At 39.0% G+C, this 20,888-nt stretch overlaps 1 protein-coding gene across 7 annotated transcripts; it reads left to right on the forward strand.

Annotated features, from left to right (window-relative positions):
* The first annotated feature begins 618 nt into the window (after nucleotides 1–618).
* On the forward strand, nucleotides 619–18,645 carry LOC146465109 (steroid 17-alpha-hydroxylase/17,20 lyase-like). Of its 7 annotated transcripts, none has more exons than XM_085129029.1 (2): nucleotides 619–842; nucleotides 15,964–18,645. In XM_085129029.1, exon 2 carries the CDS (start codon nucleotides 15,982–15,984, stop codon nucleotides 17,470–17,472), a length of 1,491 nt encoding a protein of 496 aa, XP_084985155.1. In that variant the 5' UTR covers nucleotides 619–842; nucleotides 15,964–15,981; the 3' UTR covers nucleotides 17,473–18,645. The 7 variants fall into 7 exon arrangements, with proteins under 7 accessions (XP_084985155.1, XP_084985158.1, XP_084985156.1 ...); XM_085129032.1 differs by lacking the exon at nucleotides 619–842 and adding an exon at nucleotides 8,247–8,332; XM_085129030.1 differs by lacking the exon at nucleotides 619–842 and adding an exon at nucleotides 8,375–8,528.
* The last annotated feature ends 2,243 nt before the right edge of the window (nucleotides 18,646–20,888 follow it).

Genomic DNA, 20,888 nt, shown 5'->3' on the forward strand with positions numbered 1-20,888 from the left:
ATTTCGGATTCCATGCTGACACTCAACCGTTACAACACGACCTTCCGTTATCATGACCCCATTTTATGGGGAATGTGATTAGCTAAATAACTGGCATTTTTTGGCGTGCCACTAAAAACTGTCCTTTCTTGTGACTCGTTTATTGCATACTCAAGGCGAGGTTTAGGCAGTGATTTGCAAACGGGTACATTTAAACTGTTCGACAATCCACGGTTGGTTTGTTCGCTCAATCAAGTGTAAAATCAGTATTTCTAGTATATTTGAGTTATTTATTCAAAAGTTACCACTTTGATTGCAACTAAAACAGTTCGTCATTTTGCACCTGTTCCTACTAAAAAAGGCTTTGAAAAGGAGTTCGATATAAACACAGTAACATTTTTTTACTAAAAAAGGCTTCGAAAGAGGCGCTGAATATATAAACGCAGTAATAGTTTCCGCAGAGCAGAACTGGTATTGTAAGCGACTGTAAGTTTCCAATGCCAAGATTGATTAGGCCGACGCAAAAAGCAATATCACTCATTTTCGCTGACATTTGAGTCTTAAGGACTTCATATTGGATCGGATAATATCATGTATTTTAACGTGGCAAAACGTGCCGCCTGTTTATTTATAACTCGCCTCGAGTTATTTCAGAAGAGGTGATCAATTTCTGCTTTCATTTCATAAGGGAACCTACGTTGTCAAACATCTAAATTAGCTTTAAGTGAAAAAGGAAAGTGCGTCACAACGAGAAATCATCCGCATTTGCAACACCAGCTGATGTAACTTCCATACAGCGCCTTTTGCAAATTTTTATCGATCCTATTTGACTCTTGGTGAAAGACCTCCGCCGTATAGCAAAGGTATGTAGCAAAAAAATTTTCCGTCCTTGATGCGTATAAGATGAAGTCGCATACGAACATAACGAAACTCGATTGAACTATATAATTTAATCAGATTCGCTCTTAATTTATCGTTTAAAGTTTTCCCTTTTGTTTTCTCGTGTGCACTGAATGTGGGCATGGGGTGGTCACCGTATGAATGACGACGAATTTGCCAATGATTAAAATTTCTGAATCGTTCATATTGCATTAAAAGCTGATTCAAAATGGCCCTTAGTCAACTTCTTAAGATTCTACAAATCCACGCTCAATCTAGTGGATGTATATTCTGAAATCCGCATGTTGTATAGCTGACTTCGAGGGTCGCATACTTGTCATAGCCTAAACAAGAGCAAGCCATTTTGCCTTAGGTCGAATTGGCGCAGTGATTTGCCAGTTCAATATACACTCTTCTGCTCAAACTTATAATTAAAAATGAAATAAACATTAGATTTTATTTGGAAAAATATTGATGAAGCAACCATTACCGCCTTGTGTTAATATCAAGGATTTCATCCACGGCCGGATTCAAAAGTTAAAACTACGTTGTACAGCATAATCTAACAGTACTAAAGAAAATGCTCAGTAGCTTTTGAACGAACACAGTTTAGGATTCCAACCACAGACTCAAACGTTTTAACTTGAACCACCTTGTACAGCATAATAAACGGCACCACTATAGAAAGTGCTGTTCAGTAGCTTTCATTTGAACGGTCACACTTTAATATTTTATCCACTGACTCAAAAGTTAGAAGCACCTTGTGCAGCACAAAAAATAGTACCGCAGGAAAGTACTGCTCAGTAGCTTTTATTTGAATGGTCACACTTTAGGATTTCATCCACAGACTCAAAAGTTAGAACCACCTTGTACAGCATAATAAACATCACCACAGGGAAGTACTGCTCAGTAGCTTTCATTTGAATGGTCACACTTTAGGATTTCATCCACAGACTCAAAAGTTAGAACCACCTTGTACAGCATAATAAACAGCACCAGAGGAAAGTACTGCTCAGTAGCTTTCATTTGAACGGTCACACTTTAATATTTTATCCACTGACTCAAAAGTTAGAACCACCTAGTGCAGCACAATAAATAGTACCACAGGAAAGTACTGCTCAGTAGCTTTCATTTGAACTGGGTCACAGTTCAAAACAGAATAAAACGTTAGAATCTCCTTTGCAGTACAGTAAGATGCAGCAACAGAGTAAAGTCCGTGGTACTGAAATATACAGCATTATTAACAGTACCACAGAAAAGCACTGCTTAGTTAGTTTCTTTCATCTAAGTAGCTTCGTACACAGACTCAAAACGAGAAACAGTTCACGACGTAGCATGAGGGCCTTGCAGAAACAACTCACTTAGGCCCAGTTCAGACGCCGAACTTTTCATGAGCCGAACTTAATTCAAATTTAGGTCGGCCCAAATCACGAAAATCCCGCCTTTTGATTCAGACGCCGAACTTAATTTACTTGAAGCAAAACCAATCCAAATGTTAGCGTTTTTTTTTTTAATTTTTAATTTTTTTTTATTTGAAATACGTTATAATAATTTATGCATTAGGTTCGGCTCATGAAAAGTTCGACGTCTGAATCAAAGCCGTTCCAAAGCCGAAATTCCCGGCTGAGCCAGGCGGGAAGAACGGCTGAGCCGTTCCAAATTGAAACAGCCGTTCTCAACTGATTCAGACGCCGAACTTTTCATGTACTTAATTCGAGGTATTAGGTTCGGCTCATGAAAAGTTCGGCGTCTGAACCGGGCCTGAGTTGCTTAGAAAAGTTAAATAGCGATTTGTTCAAAGTCGGAAAAGATAGACGAACACTCCCGATGTTCAACTCTAGACTAGACAAAAGCATTGTTTAATTAAATCATAGTTAATAAAAGGCAACTATTCCCTCAAATAACTATGATTAAATTAAAAAATCAAAGGATATTCCCTCAACACTATCGGCACGACAATATTTCGGCAAAAAGACAATAAAGAGACGTGTTTTTTGCTAGACACCAAGGCTACAACAACAACAACAACAACTTTATTTGACATTTCCTTGCTTTTTTAAAATTTCATTTTTCCACCTTTCTGTTTTCTTTGATAGAAAAGCTTTCACAACAATATGTGGGCACTTAAAATCTCACTTAACAATTTCCAAACCGAAACACTGAAAATAAAATATCGTAGAGAGCCAGCCCGTGTGTTTGACGACAATTTAATTGTAAGTAATACTTTCTGAAATCCTGGCTTCGTGCGTCATTCAACATAGCGTCGAGATTAAAAGGAAAAATTTCGCGTCATTAAAACTAAAAATATATTTCTTCTAAATGATTGAAAGAGACCGACAATTCCCTTTTCTCACGGCAATTTTTTCGCTACTGGTATGTTCGGCAAACTCCTTTTTTGTAAAAGAAACTTCCGGAATCAATATAAATTTGTCCGGTGCCGTAATGTAGCCTTAATTGTTCTGTGCGCACACTTATGACATACAAAGAAACCACAAGCTTTTCAATACAAACTAAGGTATTTAACTCATTTTTATGGTATGTTTGGTTTACATTTAATATAAAGCGATCATAAATACTTCCCTTCTTGTCCATAATAACGATTTTTTTAAAATTTGCCGAAATTTTTGGTGTCCCAGCAAGAGCACTGTTTGGGTTTTGTTCAGTACTCTATTATACTTAATTTTTTTTTTTTTTTTTTTTTTTTTTTTGACGTGCGCAACCTTTTCAATTAGAAACTTTACGTACTAAGCCGTTTTGTGATTGAACAGAAACGATAAATATGAACTTTCTAGCTTATGGCTTTTAGACTGCTAGTAATGTAATACAGTTTTTTGCCTATTGAATTCACTATGTTCTAATACCAACTGGTTAAAAAGGAGTAACGAATTTAAAGACAATTCAACTTTAAAATGTCTCTCAGCGCACGGATAGTTGGTTTTATCAACTGACAGAGTTGCTAAGGTAATTTGGCCATTGTAAAGAGATTCGAGGGCTAGCTGATGTTTAAAGCCTTAGCCCTTCGTCTGCGCGAATCTCTTGCAGCTTTTTACCGATTGAATCAAGTTCGGAAACGGTGTAAACATACTGTTAGTAGAAGAAGCTGTGCGCAGCGGACGTATTTTGTCATTAAGAAGTCAGTTTGCTAATAACAAATCTCTTCATCTCCAAGAACTTTCGCGCGTAACTTCTGATCTGAGCTTTATTTAGTCTGGTACAAGTGCGTCTTGATCTAAGCCCTATACTATAATTTCTATGGGAGCGGGGAGGGGAAGAAGGGCAGGACTGAACTTGCCTCCATCCTCGAATCCTGTACCGTTAGCTTCCGTTTTGGCCATTTTCACCTTTGCGAGTAACACAACATCACGGAATATTATCAATTTCTCTTCCCTTTTCTTCCGTCTGAACAACTTCTGTTTCATTTTCATTATTCAATCCCCTTTCCATGCCTTGTCTAACCTCCCCCCCTCCCCCCCGCTATTCGCCCCAACGCCCCTCCCTCCCCCCCCCCCCCCCATTGTACCCGTGCTTGTCTTTTTCCCAGGGCACTTTATTTTGATTATTGGTCACGTGTTTGCAATCGGTGAAGTTTGTTTTGTAATATAATGAAATTACGCACGGCATTTTGTTGCAATATTGCAGCGTATCACAATCTACAGTATAATACAAACTGGTACAATGGGAGAACATCCTTCAATCGAACATGATACTGACGTGAAGGCCATTTGAGATGTAAAATGTCTTTGAAAGTAATTGTTCTCGGTCGTAAATTGAAATAGAGCAAGCGAAGGTATTTTTGACCAACGCGATGGCATATACTGGCCTTCAACGCATGAAAGAGCAGAAAAATGTGCATATTCGCTTCCGTGGCCTAAAGTTCACATTGCACACATTTTCTGCAAATTGCACTTAAGAAGAACTGAAAAGATTAACACATTCTCACGAAAGCGCTGCTCAGTAACTCTTACTGATTAGCATGGACACACTTTTTTTTAATTGTTCCATCCACAGATTCAAAAGTTAGAACCACTTTGTAAAGCATAAAAGCACCGGAAGAAAGTTATGCTCGGTAGGTCCGTCTGAGTATTCATATTTTAGGATTTCATCCACAGATTCAAAACTTCTAACCACTTTAATTGCACAACAATTGACATACACTATAACTATAGCACTCAAAGTACTGCGCAAGGCTTTCATTCGATCCGACTTTAAGGGTCAGTTATTTAAACAGAGTCTAACTTATGCCGCGGCTTAAGACAATCAGTGGGCCTCCAAATTTGTTTATAAGAGGTTTATTTTAAGTCGGCAAATAGTTTTCTAGACTGGGATGCAAGCCTTCTTGTTACTGTCATCAGCAGACAATGTTTAGATATGATCGTTGGCAAAATTGAAAATAGCTTAGAATGTGGCTTTGTTAAACACCGTCTAAATTGTCTTTTAATAACTGACCCAAAGAGCTTGAATCACTTTGTATAGCGTTATAAAGAGTCAGCGCGACTAACGGTTGTGATCAAGCTAGAAATTTCCTTTCATGGTCACGCTTTAGAATTTCATTCTCAGACTCGTAAATTAACCCCACCTTGAAAAGCATAATAAATAGCACAGCAGTAAGCTCTGCTCGAAATCGCTTTCATTTGGATTGTCACATTTTTAATTTAATTCAGTAAATTGTGTAACAGCCAGATCAGACGAGGAGACTAACCTCGCGCCAGTTTGGATCATTTTGCTCTTGATCTTTGTGAAAGTGAATGTGGGAAAGTAGAGCCAGGCGGCTAGTTTCACTACAACTGTACTAAAAGTACTTTCAAGAGGCGCATCGAGGGGAAGGGGGCATGGGGGACCCGGGGCCTCCACAGGGGCACCCAATGGTCCGTTTCGGTGGGAGTATCTGTTCGGGAAGACATTACCGGCCTCAGAAATTTGGATTTAAATTGTGAAGAAAAACAAGCGTTTTCTTTAGCTAAAGGTAACCTCAAACTTCCGCAACGCTGAAAAACTAATCCATTTTGTTTTAGGAGGGCAAATATACGTCGTTGAAAGTACAAATAGCTAACGTTTCTGGAAAGCCAACAGCAACTTTGATATATTCGGAAAATAAAATTCCCTTCCTAAAATGTTCGGCAATTTAAATTTTGCGTTAAAGAATCCGAACCGCTGAAACTGTGTAAGCTTACACAAATTTGCCCTTAAAGAAGCCATAAAATAATGTGGGAATGTATTGGAAACAAAATTTTAACTGTTTTGCCTCAATGCTATCGTTGGGTTCCCCTGACCCTATTTAGTCTTAGAGGAATAAAGGCCGGACCGAAGGGTGAAAAGTTCCGTCAATGCTTCCTGCTATCCAGCGATCAACGACGACTAACAACATGGAACTTCTCCTTTGATAAAGACACCCTGTCATATAAAGACTTTTGGATCTCTTTCATACAGTCATACAGTATGATATTCACTCATTAGTAATTCTTAGTCAACTTTCAATATGTATGTTCTCTCCACGGTTTTCTATATACGGTCTACTCTCGGACACCCCTATAATACGGACAGCAGCTAAATCCCCGGCAAAAATAAATTACAGACGTTTATTGACTGAAATAATTTCCCGCTATTAAGGACACTAACTCGCGGCCCAATGGTGTCCACATTAAAGCGAGTTGACTGTATTTCTCATGGTTCGAGTTGGGAGAGATTTCATTTAACACAAAGTACTTTGCGAGTAGTGCATGAGACTATAAGGGGAACCTAGACGCTGATAACTGCAGGCCTTATTAAAAGGGTTTACATTTTGACTGATTATAGCCTTTAACTAAGGCTCTGTTAAATGGGCTCACATTGAGCTTACATTGGGTCCAAGTTTGATTTTGCATGAAAAAGATTTGTCCGCTTTAACTGCGGTTTCTCCTTTGCTACTGCGCATATCTTCTGCGCATCTCCGGACGGTCCGAGAATTTGTACTAGTTCTGACGGTTCAGTGACTAACTAAGGAACGAATTAGTCAGAAATTACTATTCTGATGGCAGGATTGAGAGATTTTGGTATTCTCAAGGGACAGTTTTGAGTATTTAATGTTTAAGCGGGAAATATTAATCAGTCTAGTTTAGTCAGTCTTCCGGCGTTCGCTGCTTTCAAATTTTCGTATCTGGCGTGGTACACTTAAATTGTTCAAGCTTTTCAAGTTAGACTTAATAGCATATTGTATGTTGTAATAAGTATATATTAGGACACGTTGTTGTCGGATGCCTGACTGACCATCCCTCAATAAACTATTTCACATTGAATGGCTTGTGATAGTGTAGTCAGAATCTAGAATTTCTTAGCGCTGATGCATGCTAAAACAAAGACTGATTTTGCGGGGTTTATAACTACGCGGGAAAAGAAGGTCTTAGCAAAGGTTATTAGAATCCGAAAACAAAATTAGGTGTAACCGCGCACGTTTCAAAGATAATTAATATAAGAAAAACTTCCGTGCATTGTTTTGTATTTTAACGCTTTCTTAGACTTATTTTCCTTTAATTATGCCTGAAAAATTCGTGGTTACCTCAATTGTCGTTTTGGATTCCAATAGCCCTTGTTAAGTTCTGCTATACAGTTAACTCTCGTCTCGCGGACACACCGCTATTAGGACGCCACGGTAATACCGACAGCAGTTAAATCCCCGGCAAAAATTAATTACAGACGTTTGACTGAAAAAAAATTCTGCTATTACGGATTCTCGCTATTAAGGACAGTAATTGGCGGTCCCAATTAAGGGCGTTCGTAATAAAGAGAGTTGACTGTAGTCATAAACTACGCAAAAATACTTCTGTATTAGAAGACACCGCCCTTAGTGAAATAAATTACAGAAATATGTGAAATACAGCAGAGCTGACCAGTTCTGCGTGTGATTTAATAGTAGAGGACGTGTCTATTCAACCGAGAGATAAATAGAGGACATTCTTTGTGTTGGTGTTGGTGCCAAGAGTCTTAGAAACATGTCTGACGGAAAGAGGTGTCAGCCATAGAATGTTAACTCTTGAGAATTGTATGATCCGGCTCAAACTTATACCATATCCGGCTCGAACGATCACTTGTAAACTTTCCTCCTAAATTCCTTCTTATCCTTCAGTTCACGCTGCGTATAAACACACCCTTGTATCGCTCAATGAATATTTAGTTGTTTACGTTTCAAAGAAGAAAGCAAAAACAGTACACAAATTGACTGGCATTACGTGATGTATCATGAAATATTCAAGTGTTTGTATTCGCTTTTAACATGGTACTCGTGACCTTGCATACATGAACAAATGAAAGATAGATAGATTCAAATAAGGGTGAAACAATTGACTTCCGGCCATCAGTTGAAGTATTCACCCTATATATTTGCGCTTGTAATAGCTCTAAGCCTCTGATATGATCTGCTCTATAGAACGAGCTCTATATTTAGAACAAAAGTTGGCAATAGGACGTGGTGCTCCTCACGTTGGCTTTCACGTCCATTAAGGTTAGTCTAAAAAAAGACATACTTTAAGTTTTTACATAATCCAACTTCTTTACTATATGAGAGACACATTTATCCCTAAGGAGAGTTCACTGGGTTGTAGAGGGATCAAAACTGATTTGCAGATTTGCTACTCCAAATCTGTGACAGGGAGACCTCGAGCTTCAGTGTATGCCGGGATCCTTTCTCCTTCTCTTTGGTTAGTGTCCGTATTAGAGAAATCGTAACATTGCATTGTTTTTACCATCTCTTTAATTTGTCAGCGGATCTAACTGACGGCGGTTGGAAACTAGTGTGCGAAACTCGCCGGCCTCAAATCAAAAAGCCTTGGGACACTGAAAAATAATACCCAGCCAGATCTGCCCTCTTCAAACCGTTTCACATAAGTTTGATAAACGTTTCCGGCATCGGCTGACACTCATTTAGTTTCCACTTATGTGCGAGTTTGGTCCTAACTTTTATTCTGTGAATCCCCGGCTGAAGTCAGTGTGATCTAGAAAGCTTTTCTAAGAGAAAAGCTTTCTCTCTCTTGCTCTTTAATTCAGTTATGTTGTTTCAAATGACTAACTTTTGAGAGTGCTGTTGTTTTATATTATGCTGTACAACGTGGTTAGTCCAATTTTTAAGTTCGTCTAGGATCCGAAATTTCCATAATATGTGACCATTCAAATGAAAGTTTTCTTCTGAGCAGCACTTTCTTGTGTCGCTAAATACATCTGTTATTGCTGTACAAGGTTATTCAAATGTTTGGGTTTGTTTACAAAATCTTAAGTTGTGACCATTCAGGTTAATTCAAAGCTACATGAGTGGCTTTCGTGTAGTGCTATCAATGTTATGCTGTGCAAGGTGTTTCAAACTTTTCTATTCGCGTAAGAAATCCTAAATTGCATTGCATGTGACTATTCAAATGATAGCTACTTAGCCGCACTTTGCGGTAACTTACCGCAAAGTGTGTTACACACTGTTTATTATACGTTACAAGACCAGTTAGTGCGACCATTCAACCGAAATGAAAGCCAGTGAGCAACACTTATTTAAGGTGCTGTATATTTTCTCTTTAAATCAGTGTTTTGCGTTCTTAATTATTAACGGAAAAACTTTTATACGGACAGAGAGAACGCAGTGAACCAACTGCCGTGAGGAAAAATTACCGTTTCTGAAAATAAATGCGCCAGCTACTGATTTAGTTACACTTCTTCAACAAAGCCAGCACGCAATGCAAAACGCTACTTTTCGTGATAATGAAAATTTCGTGCAGTAGATTAAAACAGCGTGCTTATTATAGATTTTTCTACACTTTCCTTCGTTTATTATGCAAAATTTGTTCAAAAACACAATAAACTTGCAAGTTTTGAACAATGAAGACAAAAAAGCATTTCCCGTCCTAATCTCTTAATGTATTTGAATTTCAAAAGATTGCCTGATTCTTACACTAGTTTATTAAAAATCACGCATACTTATAGGCAAAACTCACGCGAATTCCTGGCACGCAAGTTGCCATTGTGTTTAAGTTTATCTAAAGAGTTTGAACAATTAAATTAATTATTAAAATTTTAAAAATTAAAATAAGATTTTATCACCGGTTTTAAGATTTATCTCATTTCAAAAGCCAATCATGTATATTGTCTTGACTTTTAACTACAAATTTGCGTGAAGCAAAAATATGTTTATCAATTGTTGTCTGTATGGAAAATCGTGTAATATGCATACATAGTTGACTGAAGTTAATTTAGCCTTCTTATATTAGCCTCTATAGAGGATCAATTAAAACAAAAAATATCCAAAGATTGTTTCTGATACACTGGGTGTTGGGAAGTATTAGGCGGGAAGAAAAGTTTCAACGTTCCCCAACAATGTTCGTGTGTTTGAATAGGGTGTGTTTATTTTTCTATTTAACAAGATATGTACAGTCCACCCCCTTTATTGCGGACACCCTCGGGACCGTGAGTTAGTGTCCTTAATAGCGAGAGTCCGCCTGTAATAGCAGGAATTTATTTCAGTCAAGCGTCTGTAATTGTAAATTATTTGTGCCGGGGATTTAGTTGCCGTCCATATAATCCATGCGAGGTGTCCGTGATAGCGAGGTGTCCGCAAGGCGAGATTTGACTCTTCAGTTATTTTTTATGAAAACTCAATGAATCGTGAGCCAGATAAGGTGTCCAGTTCGGCCTGTTCGAGTTGAAGAATGGTTCCCTGTAAAAGCGAGGGTAGGATTTAAGGGTAGGATTTAAGCGGAAATATATTGAGAAATATTTATTGGTGTGCTTTATCGCGCTTTACTATGAATCAGCACCCTTGAGGGCTTATTCGAGCCTAGTGACGTGTAATATAAAATTCGACCTTTCATTTGTCTCAGGGAAACCTCCCACGGTCCAAGGTTTTTTCAATTTCCTTTGAGGTGGATTAAGGAAGGAAGCAATTAACAATTGCTTGTGTGGTTGAAATACGGATATCCATGTTTGCATAAAATTTGTAACAGTACAAAAGCGCTGCATGCAGTCGATAAGGTATGTCTAGTTAGTTGGGATTGTTCAACCAAAGATTACAAAGGTCGAGGCGGTAGAGTTCATCTACTGTATTCAGCTGTTTTTTTTGCTTGAAAAATACGGAGACGTTGGAAGGACTAAGCAATTTTTGAAATACCTCAAGACAAAGAACACTCAAGAGTCTTCACTCATCTTTATTCAGGATTTAAGGTCTGTACAGTACTTTCTCAAGCTAATTCCATTATCACCCTATTCAGCTTTTATCGTTCGTGTCAAAATTTCAAATCCACTCCTTTAATCTTCGTAAGGTGCTTTCTATTCGTCGTGAATATAAACTTCTACGGTGACAGAATTAAAATATTCTCGGAATGACAATTAATGTTTTTGGCTTTCACCAAGTACAGCAATTAAACCTCGCCTGCCTTAGGCTCAACATGCGAAACTCGTTTACTGCGGCCGCGTTCCCAGCCTGGCAAGATTCCCTTTTGATTCATTACATTTGTCTGTAGCAAACTGATATAGTTTTAAGTACTAATGTAAGCCGTATCCGACCGGGAGATAAGTTTCAATGTCAGCATATATTTCCCATTAGCAAATTATTCAGAGTGGAGGGCCATTAATATTGTCTCAGTCTGGTTAAATTGAGACTGGCCATGAATATAGCCAAAGGCCTTAGGCTATTCAACCGAATAGCTTGGAAAAGGCTAGAGCTTTAAGACTGGCTTAGTGCAAAGTACAGAGACTACGCCTCGCCTCGCAGTTAAAGATTGCACTTGGGAGGAGCTTTGAAAATTACGCGATCAGTAATTTACGGATCTGCAATCTCAGTCGATCGTAAGTTTTAAAAGACAACTATTCCTCTTTATTTTTAATACTATTCAAGCTAAAGTCATTTATATTGTGCTTGCTCATGATGAAAGCTCACTCACTCCACTAGTTGCGCGTCTAGGCAAAACATGAAGACATAGAGAGAGGAGTCGAGTTAAATTGTCAGAACTTCCTGTACGACAAGAAAGCAACCTATGAGCCACCCACCTCTCAGCTTATCTAGTGTACTGATAAACTTATGATCTTCACGGTTTGTGCGTTATTTTCAAGTTAAGTAGCTGCTCTGAAAAGTATTCAAATCAAGTAGTTAATCGCGGAATTAAGAGCAGCAGATCTCGAAAGTGAAGAAGGTTTCGAGACTTAGCCGTTATCGATGTTAAACTGAAACAGTCGTCAACTTCTCCGAAAACATGCGAAAAGGTTTTAGCATCTTTCATATGCTGACATTGCTCGCGAAAATTTCCAAACTTTGAGAGTAAAGGATTTCAAAGTTGCAGTTTCTTAGCCAGTATAAAAAGCTGCAGAGAAAAGCTACGTCAAATCCAAAAGAGAGAAAAACAGAGGGCGAGAAATTGTGTATCTACTATCGTTCCTGTTTATCTTTCTCGAATCACTGTAGTTAGTGCGGATAGGTTATGCATGACATGTGTTAAACTAACCACCTATGACGTAAAACACAATATTCATTCAGTGAGTTGGCGACAAGTCTATTCTTTTCAAACTCCTGTTGTTTCAAAGCGATTCAAAAGCCTCGAGCGAAACCACCAGCCGAAACTTCCGTTATAAAGCCGTTTTTGCATCGTTGAACGTACCGCACACAAAGTTCATTTGATGTTCAGTGTTTATAAACTCTCCACGGTCCACAGAAACTTCATCTTATTTATTCAGTCTTAAGTCTTAGACAAATTGACCAACTTTATTAAAAGACAATAAACAGCCAGAACTGCAATGAATCAAAATAGTTAAGACCCTACAGGCAAACTTAACTTGAAGTAGATATTTCACTGTTGCCGGAAATTTGAGTCGAGAGATTAACTCTTCGAGTTCACTTATCAAATTAAAAGAAAAGAATAAACTATTTAGGAACCAAGTTGGAAAGGACGGATTTATAAACAAACTCTTGAATACTTGGAAAATATTACGAGGTCCCTCAAAAATCTCGAGACGAATAATTATCCGTACGATCGCGAGCAAGCAATGAGGTATTTGTATAATCTTCAAGTGTACTTAAAATGTATAAGTATTGGCTGATAGTAGTTGGTTCTGAGTATCAGCAGTTTGTGCCATGAAATACACTTTCATTTGGCCAGAAACAACAGCGAACGTTTTATACAGCCAGATACTTAGCTGTATTTTCCGCGAGACTAACGATTGCTCACAAAATTCAAGTGGCAAAACTTGCCAATAAACTGTTCACGCCAGATTTAGCCGCCATTTTGAATCGGGACAACGTGGTGCTCTGATGACAACTTAATCTGCTTAAATTTGTTTTCGAACTGATCAATCGCGGGTTGATATTTTAACAGCGTCTTAGTTTGCCCACTTATTTTGGAAGTTGACAGCTTTGTCTGAGTAAACATTATTAAAAACGTTATGTGCATAACCCAAATCAGCTCGAAACGCAGGAATCCATACCGCATATAGATTACTGGGGTACTTTAGCACATAAGTTGAGAACATCTTTGAGAATATTTTCAAGTTCACATCGCCAAAAACATTAGAAAGAACATTCAGCCTGTCAGCTCAGCTTTTGCCAAAGAATTTAAAATGTGTGTAAAACTTTTCAGTGACGATTAAGAAACTTTTCAAAGCATTCTTTACTGTAAGTTCAGATGTGTTCTTCGTTCAGTATAAAACTAAAACAAGGAACGAAAAACTTGCGCACGTATTCTCCACGGAAAATCAAAGAAACGTTCGAGAAAATTCATACTGATCGCTGGTAAATTGATCGTTCTACAATAACACCGCCACCCACAGCCGGATAAATTGAAAAAATACCAAAATTGGTGAATAGTGTCGCACTGCTTTAAATTAAAGCCCGTGTTGAAATTGATTTCAGATTGCTAGATCAATTTTACACGGGAGCACCCATATCATATGGAAAAACATTTAAAAAAAACACTTTAACTCTCGTTTTCTGTTTTCCAAGACCTTTTACGGTCCTAACGCAATTTGATCTGTTTGGAACAGTCTTTTGCTGAATTTTCAGTCGCAGAAAGTTTTAGGGCACAGAAAGCCATTCCCCAAAATAAAAGAGCCGGTTGTTGACTTTCGGAAAATCCTTATTTTGATCTCGGAGTCGACACTTTTCGTCACTTCTAAAAGAAAAGGAATGTTTTTTGGTGCTACGAAATTAAAGCCCACAACTTTTTCAGAAGAATTACAACTAAATCCGAATTTTTGAGGCGATTAGACCTTCATAACAGATTTAGAGTTTAAAAAAAAAAAATGGACCTTTGGGTGAAACCCAAGATGGATTTTTCACTGTCACTTGAATTCCAATTTCACATTCAATGGAGAATGAAATCAAATCAGTGAAATACGAGAGAGGAAAACAACATGCCACAATGATCGTTGGGAGGCCTTTTGAAAAAAAGTCTCGCTGTGGACTTTTCCGGTGTTTACATTTTGAAAAAGAATAATACTTTTTGAGTAAGGAAACTTGCTTGTAAGACGGAAATTGTAACAATTGTGTCAAGGGGGTGGGGAGGGCGGAAACCCCGCATGTATCCCCGGGGCATCCTGTACGGGATCTTCAAAATAAAATGATGAATATACATAAAAGATGTTTTACCTCAATACTGAACAAATCAATATATAGGATTTTTTATGATAAGATTAGATTAAGGATAAGGTTAAATAGAGTTTTCTTATTTTAAGTTTATGTTATTCTCATGATCACGTGGTTGCAGATATGGATGCATATTTTACTATTGGCGCGCGTTCAAGTTTTAATAAACCCTATATTGTCTCCAAGTAAAAAATACCGCACGCTGGTTTTTAGATCTTTTTCAGGAAGTAATTCAGGAAATACATCAGGACAACCAAGTGCGATCCATTGAACAGCGTGTTATGAAGTAACAAATGATCTTCTAAACAGCTGGCAGCTCTCCTACAGTTTTTAGTTTGTTCTGTTTGCTAATTATCTTGCTGGTGCGCTAAAAGAGAAAGTGATTTTACATCGTTCTTAAGCGCTATTGTGCTTTCCGAATATGTTCGCTATTGAAAGCGTACATATTCTTTGTGTGAGTTAATCCAAGCAAAGTAGACTGATCCATGCAAATAAGCTCTACCTTGCGCAGTTTTGCGCACTCGGTTGATTTTAATCATTCAAGAGCGACGATTTCATTCAGTTTGATCAACAATATCTTTCACTTGTGTATGTCTGTCATCTACAAACTGAAACCCTCACTGAGGTACAAGGTCCTTTCAGAAAACTGATCCCAAGCCTTCTCCACGACCAAGCGAGTTCTCCTTCAGTTTGCTTCGTAACTGTGTTTAAGACATCGATCTCCAACGAAATATTCAGACCTCTTCTTTTATCATCGCAGTAAGTGTTAATTGTTCTTGTCACTGAAACGAATTCAGCTCTTTAAGTTTGTCGTATATCTTTACGTACTTGTCGGACTCTTGGGCGGCCAAATTATGGTCCATGAACGGGGATGGGTTTCGGAGTACTTGATTGTTTATTTTACATTGATAATTGATTCTGATAAGGATAAAAACTCAACACAAAAGAGCAGCAGAGCATATTAGTTACCACACGTCATGAATCATGAATGCTAACACCCTACAGCACTACAGAAAAAGTGTTAGGTTAAAGCTGAGCTTTCATTTTAATGTCGCATGTTAGAATTCCCAATCTCAGTAAAGACTAAATTCAGAAAACATTTACATTAGACAAGGTTTGTCTCTAGCACGGAAAGGTTTCCATGATACCAAAGTCTGGGGCTATTTGTCAGTTCCATAATGTTAAACCGTCCTACTCACTTGAAATGCGGCCATTGCTGGTTTGAGAGCGGGTATATTCACTTTCATCAGATCTCATTGCAAATTTGGGGATTAATTAGTAAGCTTATGTTTACTTAAAGTTGTTCGAAACATTGAAAACCTTTACTTTATGGTAAGTGTTGCTGGACGATAAAATAAACAAAGCACATCGAAACCAGACACAAGAAAAGACAGACAATGCATTGAGAAAGACTGTAAATATTGCATAACTCCACGTACCACAAGCTGGTTACAGTTTATACAGTTTACAACAGTATTGATTTGTAAAATTCCACACTTAATAGGCTTCTTTTCTGTTCTTTACAACAGATACACCAATAGAAAGCCATGGTTCTCGAGTTATTGGCAGTTGTAGTGGTGGTAATCTCCGCTGTCCTCCTGTTCAGCGTATTTTCGCACGTAACAGAAAATCCCAAGCTGCCACCTGGTCCTATGCCTCTTCCTCTTATTGGTAACATGCTTCAAATGGGGACACAACCACACCACGGCCTCACAAAGCTCGCGAAGAAGTTCGGAAAAGTCTACCGACTTTCAGTCGGAATCCATCGGATCGTGGTCGTGAACGACATCGAGATTGCTCGAGAAGCGCTCGTAAAGAAGTCTACCGACTTTGCAGGGAGGCCCAGGCTCTATACAGCTGATCTGATTTCTCGGGGAGGGAAAGATATCGCTTTTAGCGACTTCTGTCCGACCTGGAAGCTGCAGAGGAAGATTGCGCACGCGGCGCTTAAGATGTTTGGCCAAGGGATTAGACCCATACAAGAAAAAGTCTGCCAGGAGATCGACGAACTCATAGAGCGTTTTGAAAAGGTGGAAGGGCGTGCACACGACCCACAAGATGATGTAGTACTGGCTGTTATCAACATCATCTGTGCCTTTGTCTTCGGTTCGCGTTACGACATGGAAAACCCCGAGTTTCACACTATCCAAAGCTACACCCATCGGTTCGTCCAAGGTTTTAGGGCTGGCAATCTGGTGGATTACTTTCCCTGGCTGAGACACTTTCCCAGTAAAAGTTTGGAACTCATCAAGCAAGCTGTCAAAGACCGCGACATCATTCTTCAGAAAAAGTTCGACGAACACAAGAACACCTATCAGGATTGCGTGACGCGTGACCTTACTGATGCCTTGATAAAAGCTATGAGGGAGTCACAAGCTGAGAACTCAGGCAAAGTTTTTCCGATTACCGAAGATCACGTGGTGTTGACTATGAATGACATCTTCAGCGCGGGTCTGGAAACAACTTCCACTTGCATCCTCTGGGCGCTTGCGTACTTCGTGCGCAATCCCAAGGTGCAACAGCGTATTCACCAAGAGCTGGATGACGTCATAGGGCGAGAGCGCCTGCCCGATCTGGAAGACAAGCCTAACTTACCATATTTGGACGCAACTATCATGGAAGTACTGAGGTACAGCTCGCTTGTTCCTTTGTTGTTTCCACACTCGACAACTGCAGACACTACTTTGATTGGATACGAGATTCCCAAAGATACGATTGTGCTGTTTAACGTCTGGGCGATGCACCATGACGAAAAGGAGTGGGACAGACCATACGAATTCGACCCCTCGAGGTTCCTCGATGCCGAAGGCAAAGTTATCTGTCCTGGCACGCGCAGTTATCTTCCTTTCGGGGCCGGACGGCGGGTCTGCCTCGCCGAATCCCTCGGAAAAATCCAGCTTTTTCTTTTCATCTCCCGGTTGTTACACAAATTTCAATTCAGTATACCAAGTGGGGAAAAGGAGCCTGATTTGGAGGGGATTTTTGGAGCCAGCCTGTCTCCTAAGCCATACAATTTGTGCATAGAAAGAAGGTACTAGAAAGACCTGGAGTGAATCAACAAGAGAGTGAAAATACCAAGGACATGTTAGAGACATACACCGTAGATTATCGGTGAAGTGACTCTCAAGAACAACTCTAGATGTCATTTTCATGGCTTCAAACAATGAGACTTTGCTTAAAAAGAAGCTTTAGCGCATATATTATCGTTGCACCGGCTTAGTGACAAAGAAGAACAAAACAAGATCTAAAATCTATTCACGAACAAGACCAACGAAAGCACCCAGATGGCTTATCAGAGGCTTTGGTAGGTGACAAAAAGAAACATTTTTGAAGATATACCTCTGTCCACTGTCTATAGCCACGCAGGTTTGACTGGATCGTTGAATTTGCCCGCCGGCAGAAAATTACACCACAGAAGGCGAAGCGAAGAGTAGAGAGCTCTTGACTTCCTGATTGTCGATCGAGCTTCTCTTTGCACTTTTCTCCCTCCCCTCCCTGGCTAATTCTGCCCCTGTCATGATGGCTAATTCGAAGAAATGACAAAGACTCCAAGCATGTATTCTTAGCAAGTAACAAAAGTCTAGTTTACGCTCGAAACTGAATACAGACGTTGAAAGCGTTTTGATCAAGAGCTCTAGCGACATCTATTAAGATATTTACTCAAAATTGCTCCTAAGGAAAGTCCGTTTAGGTTGCAAATAAGACAGTATTATAAACAAGAGACAAACCACTATATGGTTCTTTCATCGAAGTAGTTGAGTTTACATAGCCAAAATATTGAGTAGCGATGCTTTTTCATTTACCGTACTCTTACTGGATAACGCAAGTTAAAAGTTAAACTAAACTTGCAAGCTGGCAGGATCATGGTGTTCAGTAAAATGTCTGTTTTTAAAGAGTGTAAGAGTTAACTGATTCATCATGAAATTATCCATCTCTGTAAATAAGCCGAGTTACGTTTTTTTTGTTACTTGCAAGGCAGCAAAACGTATTCAAGAAAAACTACCAATAGCAAACAACTGATAACCATTCCAATGATGACACGTGTCTTGAACGCGTCCTGCACGTGCTATACACGTGCTAACCGAGTGTATATTCAAAATTTAGAACTGTATGATTCAAGTAAAATAACTCAAAAAGCGCGAGTTGTAATTTATGATATTAAATGAAAACAACGGTTTGGATTAAAAGATTTCATTACGTACTTGATTTGATGTTCGTGATCTTTTGTTTTGTGATCAAAACAATAGTACAAAATTAATAATCAGTAAGCCTCTATGTGCTGGGGGGGGGGGGGGTGGTAGTCAAAGAACGTTTTATATGGGATGGTTCTCTCCCACCCCCCACCCCCAAGGTCCAAAAACGTACCCTTTTACACCAGTTTTGACAGGAGAGGTAAAACTTTCATATACCTTTCAAAGGAAGGGTACAATTTTAAATGGTACCCCTTCCACACACCTACAACAGAAATACTGTGGGTCAGCAAGTTATTAAAAGACAGTTTAGACGGTGCTTAACAAAACCACGTTCTAAGCCATTTTCAATTTTGCCAACAATCGTATCTAAACATTGTCTGCTGCTGACGGTAACGAGAAGGCTTGCATCCCAGACTAGAAAACTATTTATCTACTTCAAATAGACCACTTATAAACAGATTTGGAGGCCTACTGATGTCACTGATTGCCTTCAGTCGCAGCCTGAGTTAGACTCCGCCTTTAAATAACTGGCCGTATCTTTTTTCATTGAGTCTGTTTGAGATGTTTTGAGAGGCCCTTTTAAATACCTAAATGATAGTTTTCTTGACCCTTTACTATAACACGGCTTGTGAAATACCTACCCTTTATATAACTCGGCTCCATCTTGAAAATGCTACACCTTTCGGGCAGAGCCTCCCTGCATAGTCCATTATAGGGAGTATCCCCGGGGGGGGGGGGGGGCAAGCGCGTTTCAAACTAGTCACCTCCTAAAACCCATCGTTTCAGATATTAGAATGAGATCACAGTGACACATAACATTTTGAAGAGAGCAAACTCACTGGATTTAAGAATAGGTCCGTACTCAATCTTAAACTTGTAATCCGGTCCGAAACGTTAACATCTCTAAAGGCTCTTTTAAAGGGCTTCAACATTTGCCCAACATTCGTTCAACAAAAGTTGAACGGATGTTGGGTAAATGTTGGATGAACGGAGTTTTCAAACGGTTTCAACTCCATTCAACATTTTCAACAGCAAAGAAAATGTTGAATCGATGTTGAATGAAAGTTTAAACCAATTTAAAATTGATTCAACAAGCTTTCAAAATTTTTTTACGCTTTCAACAATGTTGAACGACCTTTTCAAACCGGCCCCCGACATTTGGTTCAACAACTGTGCGGTTGGACGCATGATGAAGCAAATGTTGAAATCGTTTAAACGGACCTTAACGCTTTTTTTCTTTATGCTTTTGCTTTACCATCATCTTTTATTGGTTAAAAAAGCCGGCGCCGATTTCTCAGCAAATCAGAAGTTCTGAAAAAACACCAATCGTCTGCACGCGTTTTCCGGCGCTTTCATAACAGTTACTTATAACTGCTTCAAGTCCTGGTTTCAGTCGTTCGAATAGCGTAAAACTTTAGCCAACGGATAATTCAGACTATCCAGCGAACAAAATACATAACTTGATTACTTTTTAACCGCTGATTAGTGACTGATTCTGCTACCCAGGCTATCGATCTCTTTCATATTTGTCAGTACCAAAACTTGAGACAAAACTTAACAATGATGATGATGATGATGATGATGATGATGATGATGATGACGGTGGTGGTGGTGGTGATGATGATGATGATGATGATGATGATGATGATGATGATGATGATGATGATGATGATGATGATGATGATGATGGCACAGGCTGAACGTACTTACAATCTCTGACAACTGACCAATTATGCGCTGTGGTAACTATTACTGTGTTATTCAGCTCCTCTTTCGAATCCTTTTTTTAGTAAAAAATGTTTATTATGTATATATCGAATTCTTTTTCAAAGCCTTTTCTTAGAAAGATCAGGTGCAAAAACGACGAATTTTTGATTGACCTAACAAACCAACCGTGGATTGTCGAACAGTTTAAATGTACCCGTTTGCAAATCACTGCCTAGACCTTTCGGCTGAGTATGCAATAAACGAGTTACGAGTTACAAGAAAGGACAGTTCAGAGGCACGCCAAAAAATGCCAGTTTACCACATTTAGCAAACCACATTCCCAGAAATACGTTTGCGTTCGCAGGCTACATAGAATGGGTTCCTGAGATCGATTCAAGGTCAGGTTGTAACGGTCGAGTGTCCGCATAGAATCCGAAATTGTGTCCAAATGATCAATTGAAAGATAGCGAGCAGAACTTTCTTATGGTGCTGTTTATTGTGCTCTACACGGTGTTTCTAACTTTTGAGTCTGTGGATGAAATCCTAAAGTGTGA

This window comes from Pavona decussata, unplaced genomic scaffold (genome assembly GCF_977016875.1).
Source record: "Pavona decussata unplaced genomic scaffold, jaPavDecu1.1 SCAFFOLD_157, whole genome shotgun sequence".
NCBI classification, from domain to species: Eukaryota; Metazoa; Cnidaria; class Anthozoa; order Scleractinia; family Agariciidae; genus Pavona; species Pavona decussata.

Bases quoted from the DNA above. Each gene is read 5' to 3' on its own strand.
- LOC146465109 (XM_085129029.1), top strand. From the start codon at position 15,982: ATGGTTCTCGAGTTATTGGCAGTTGTAGTGGTGGTAATCTCCGCTGTC.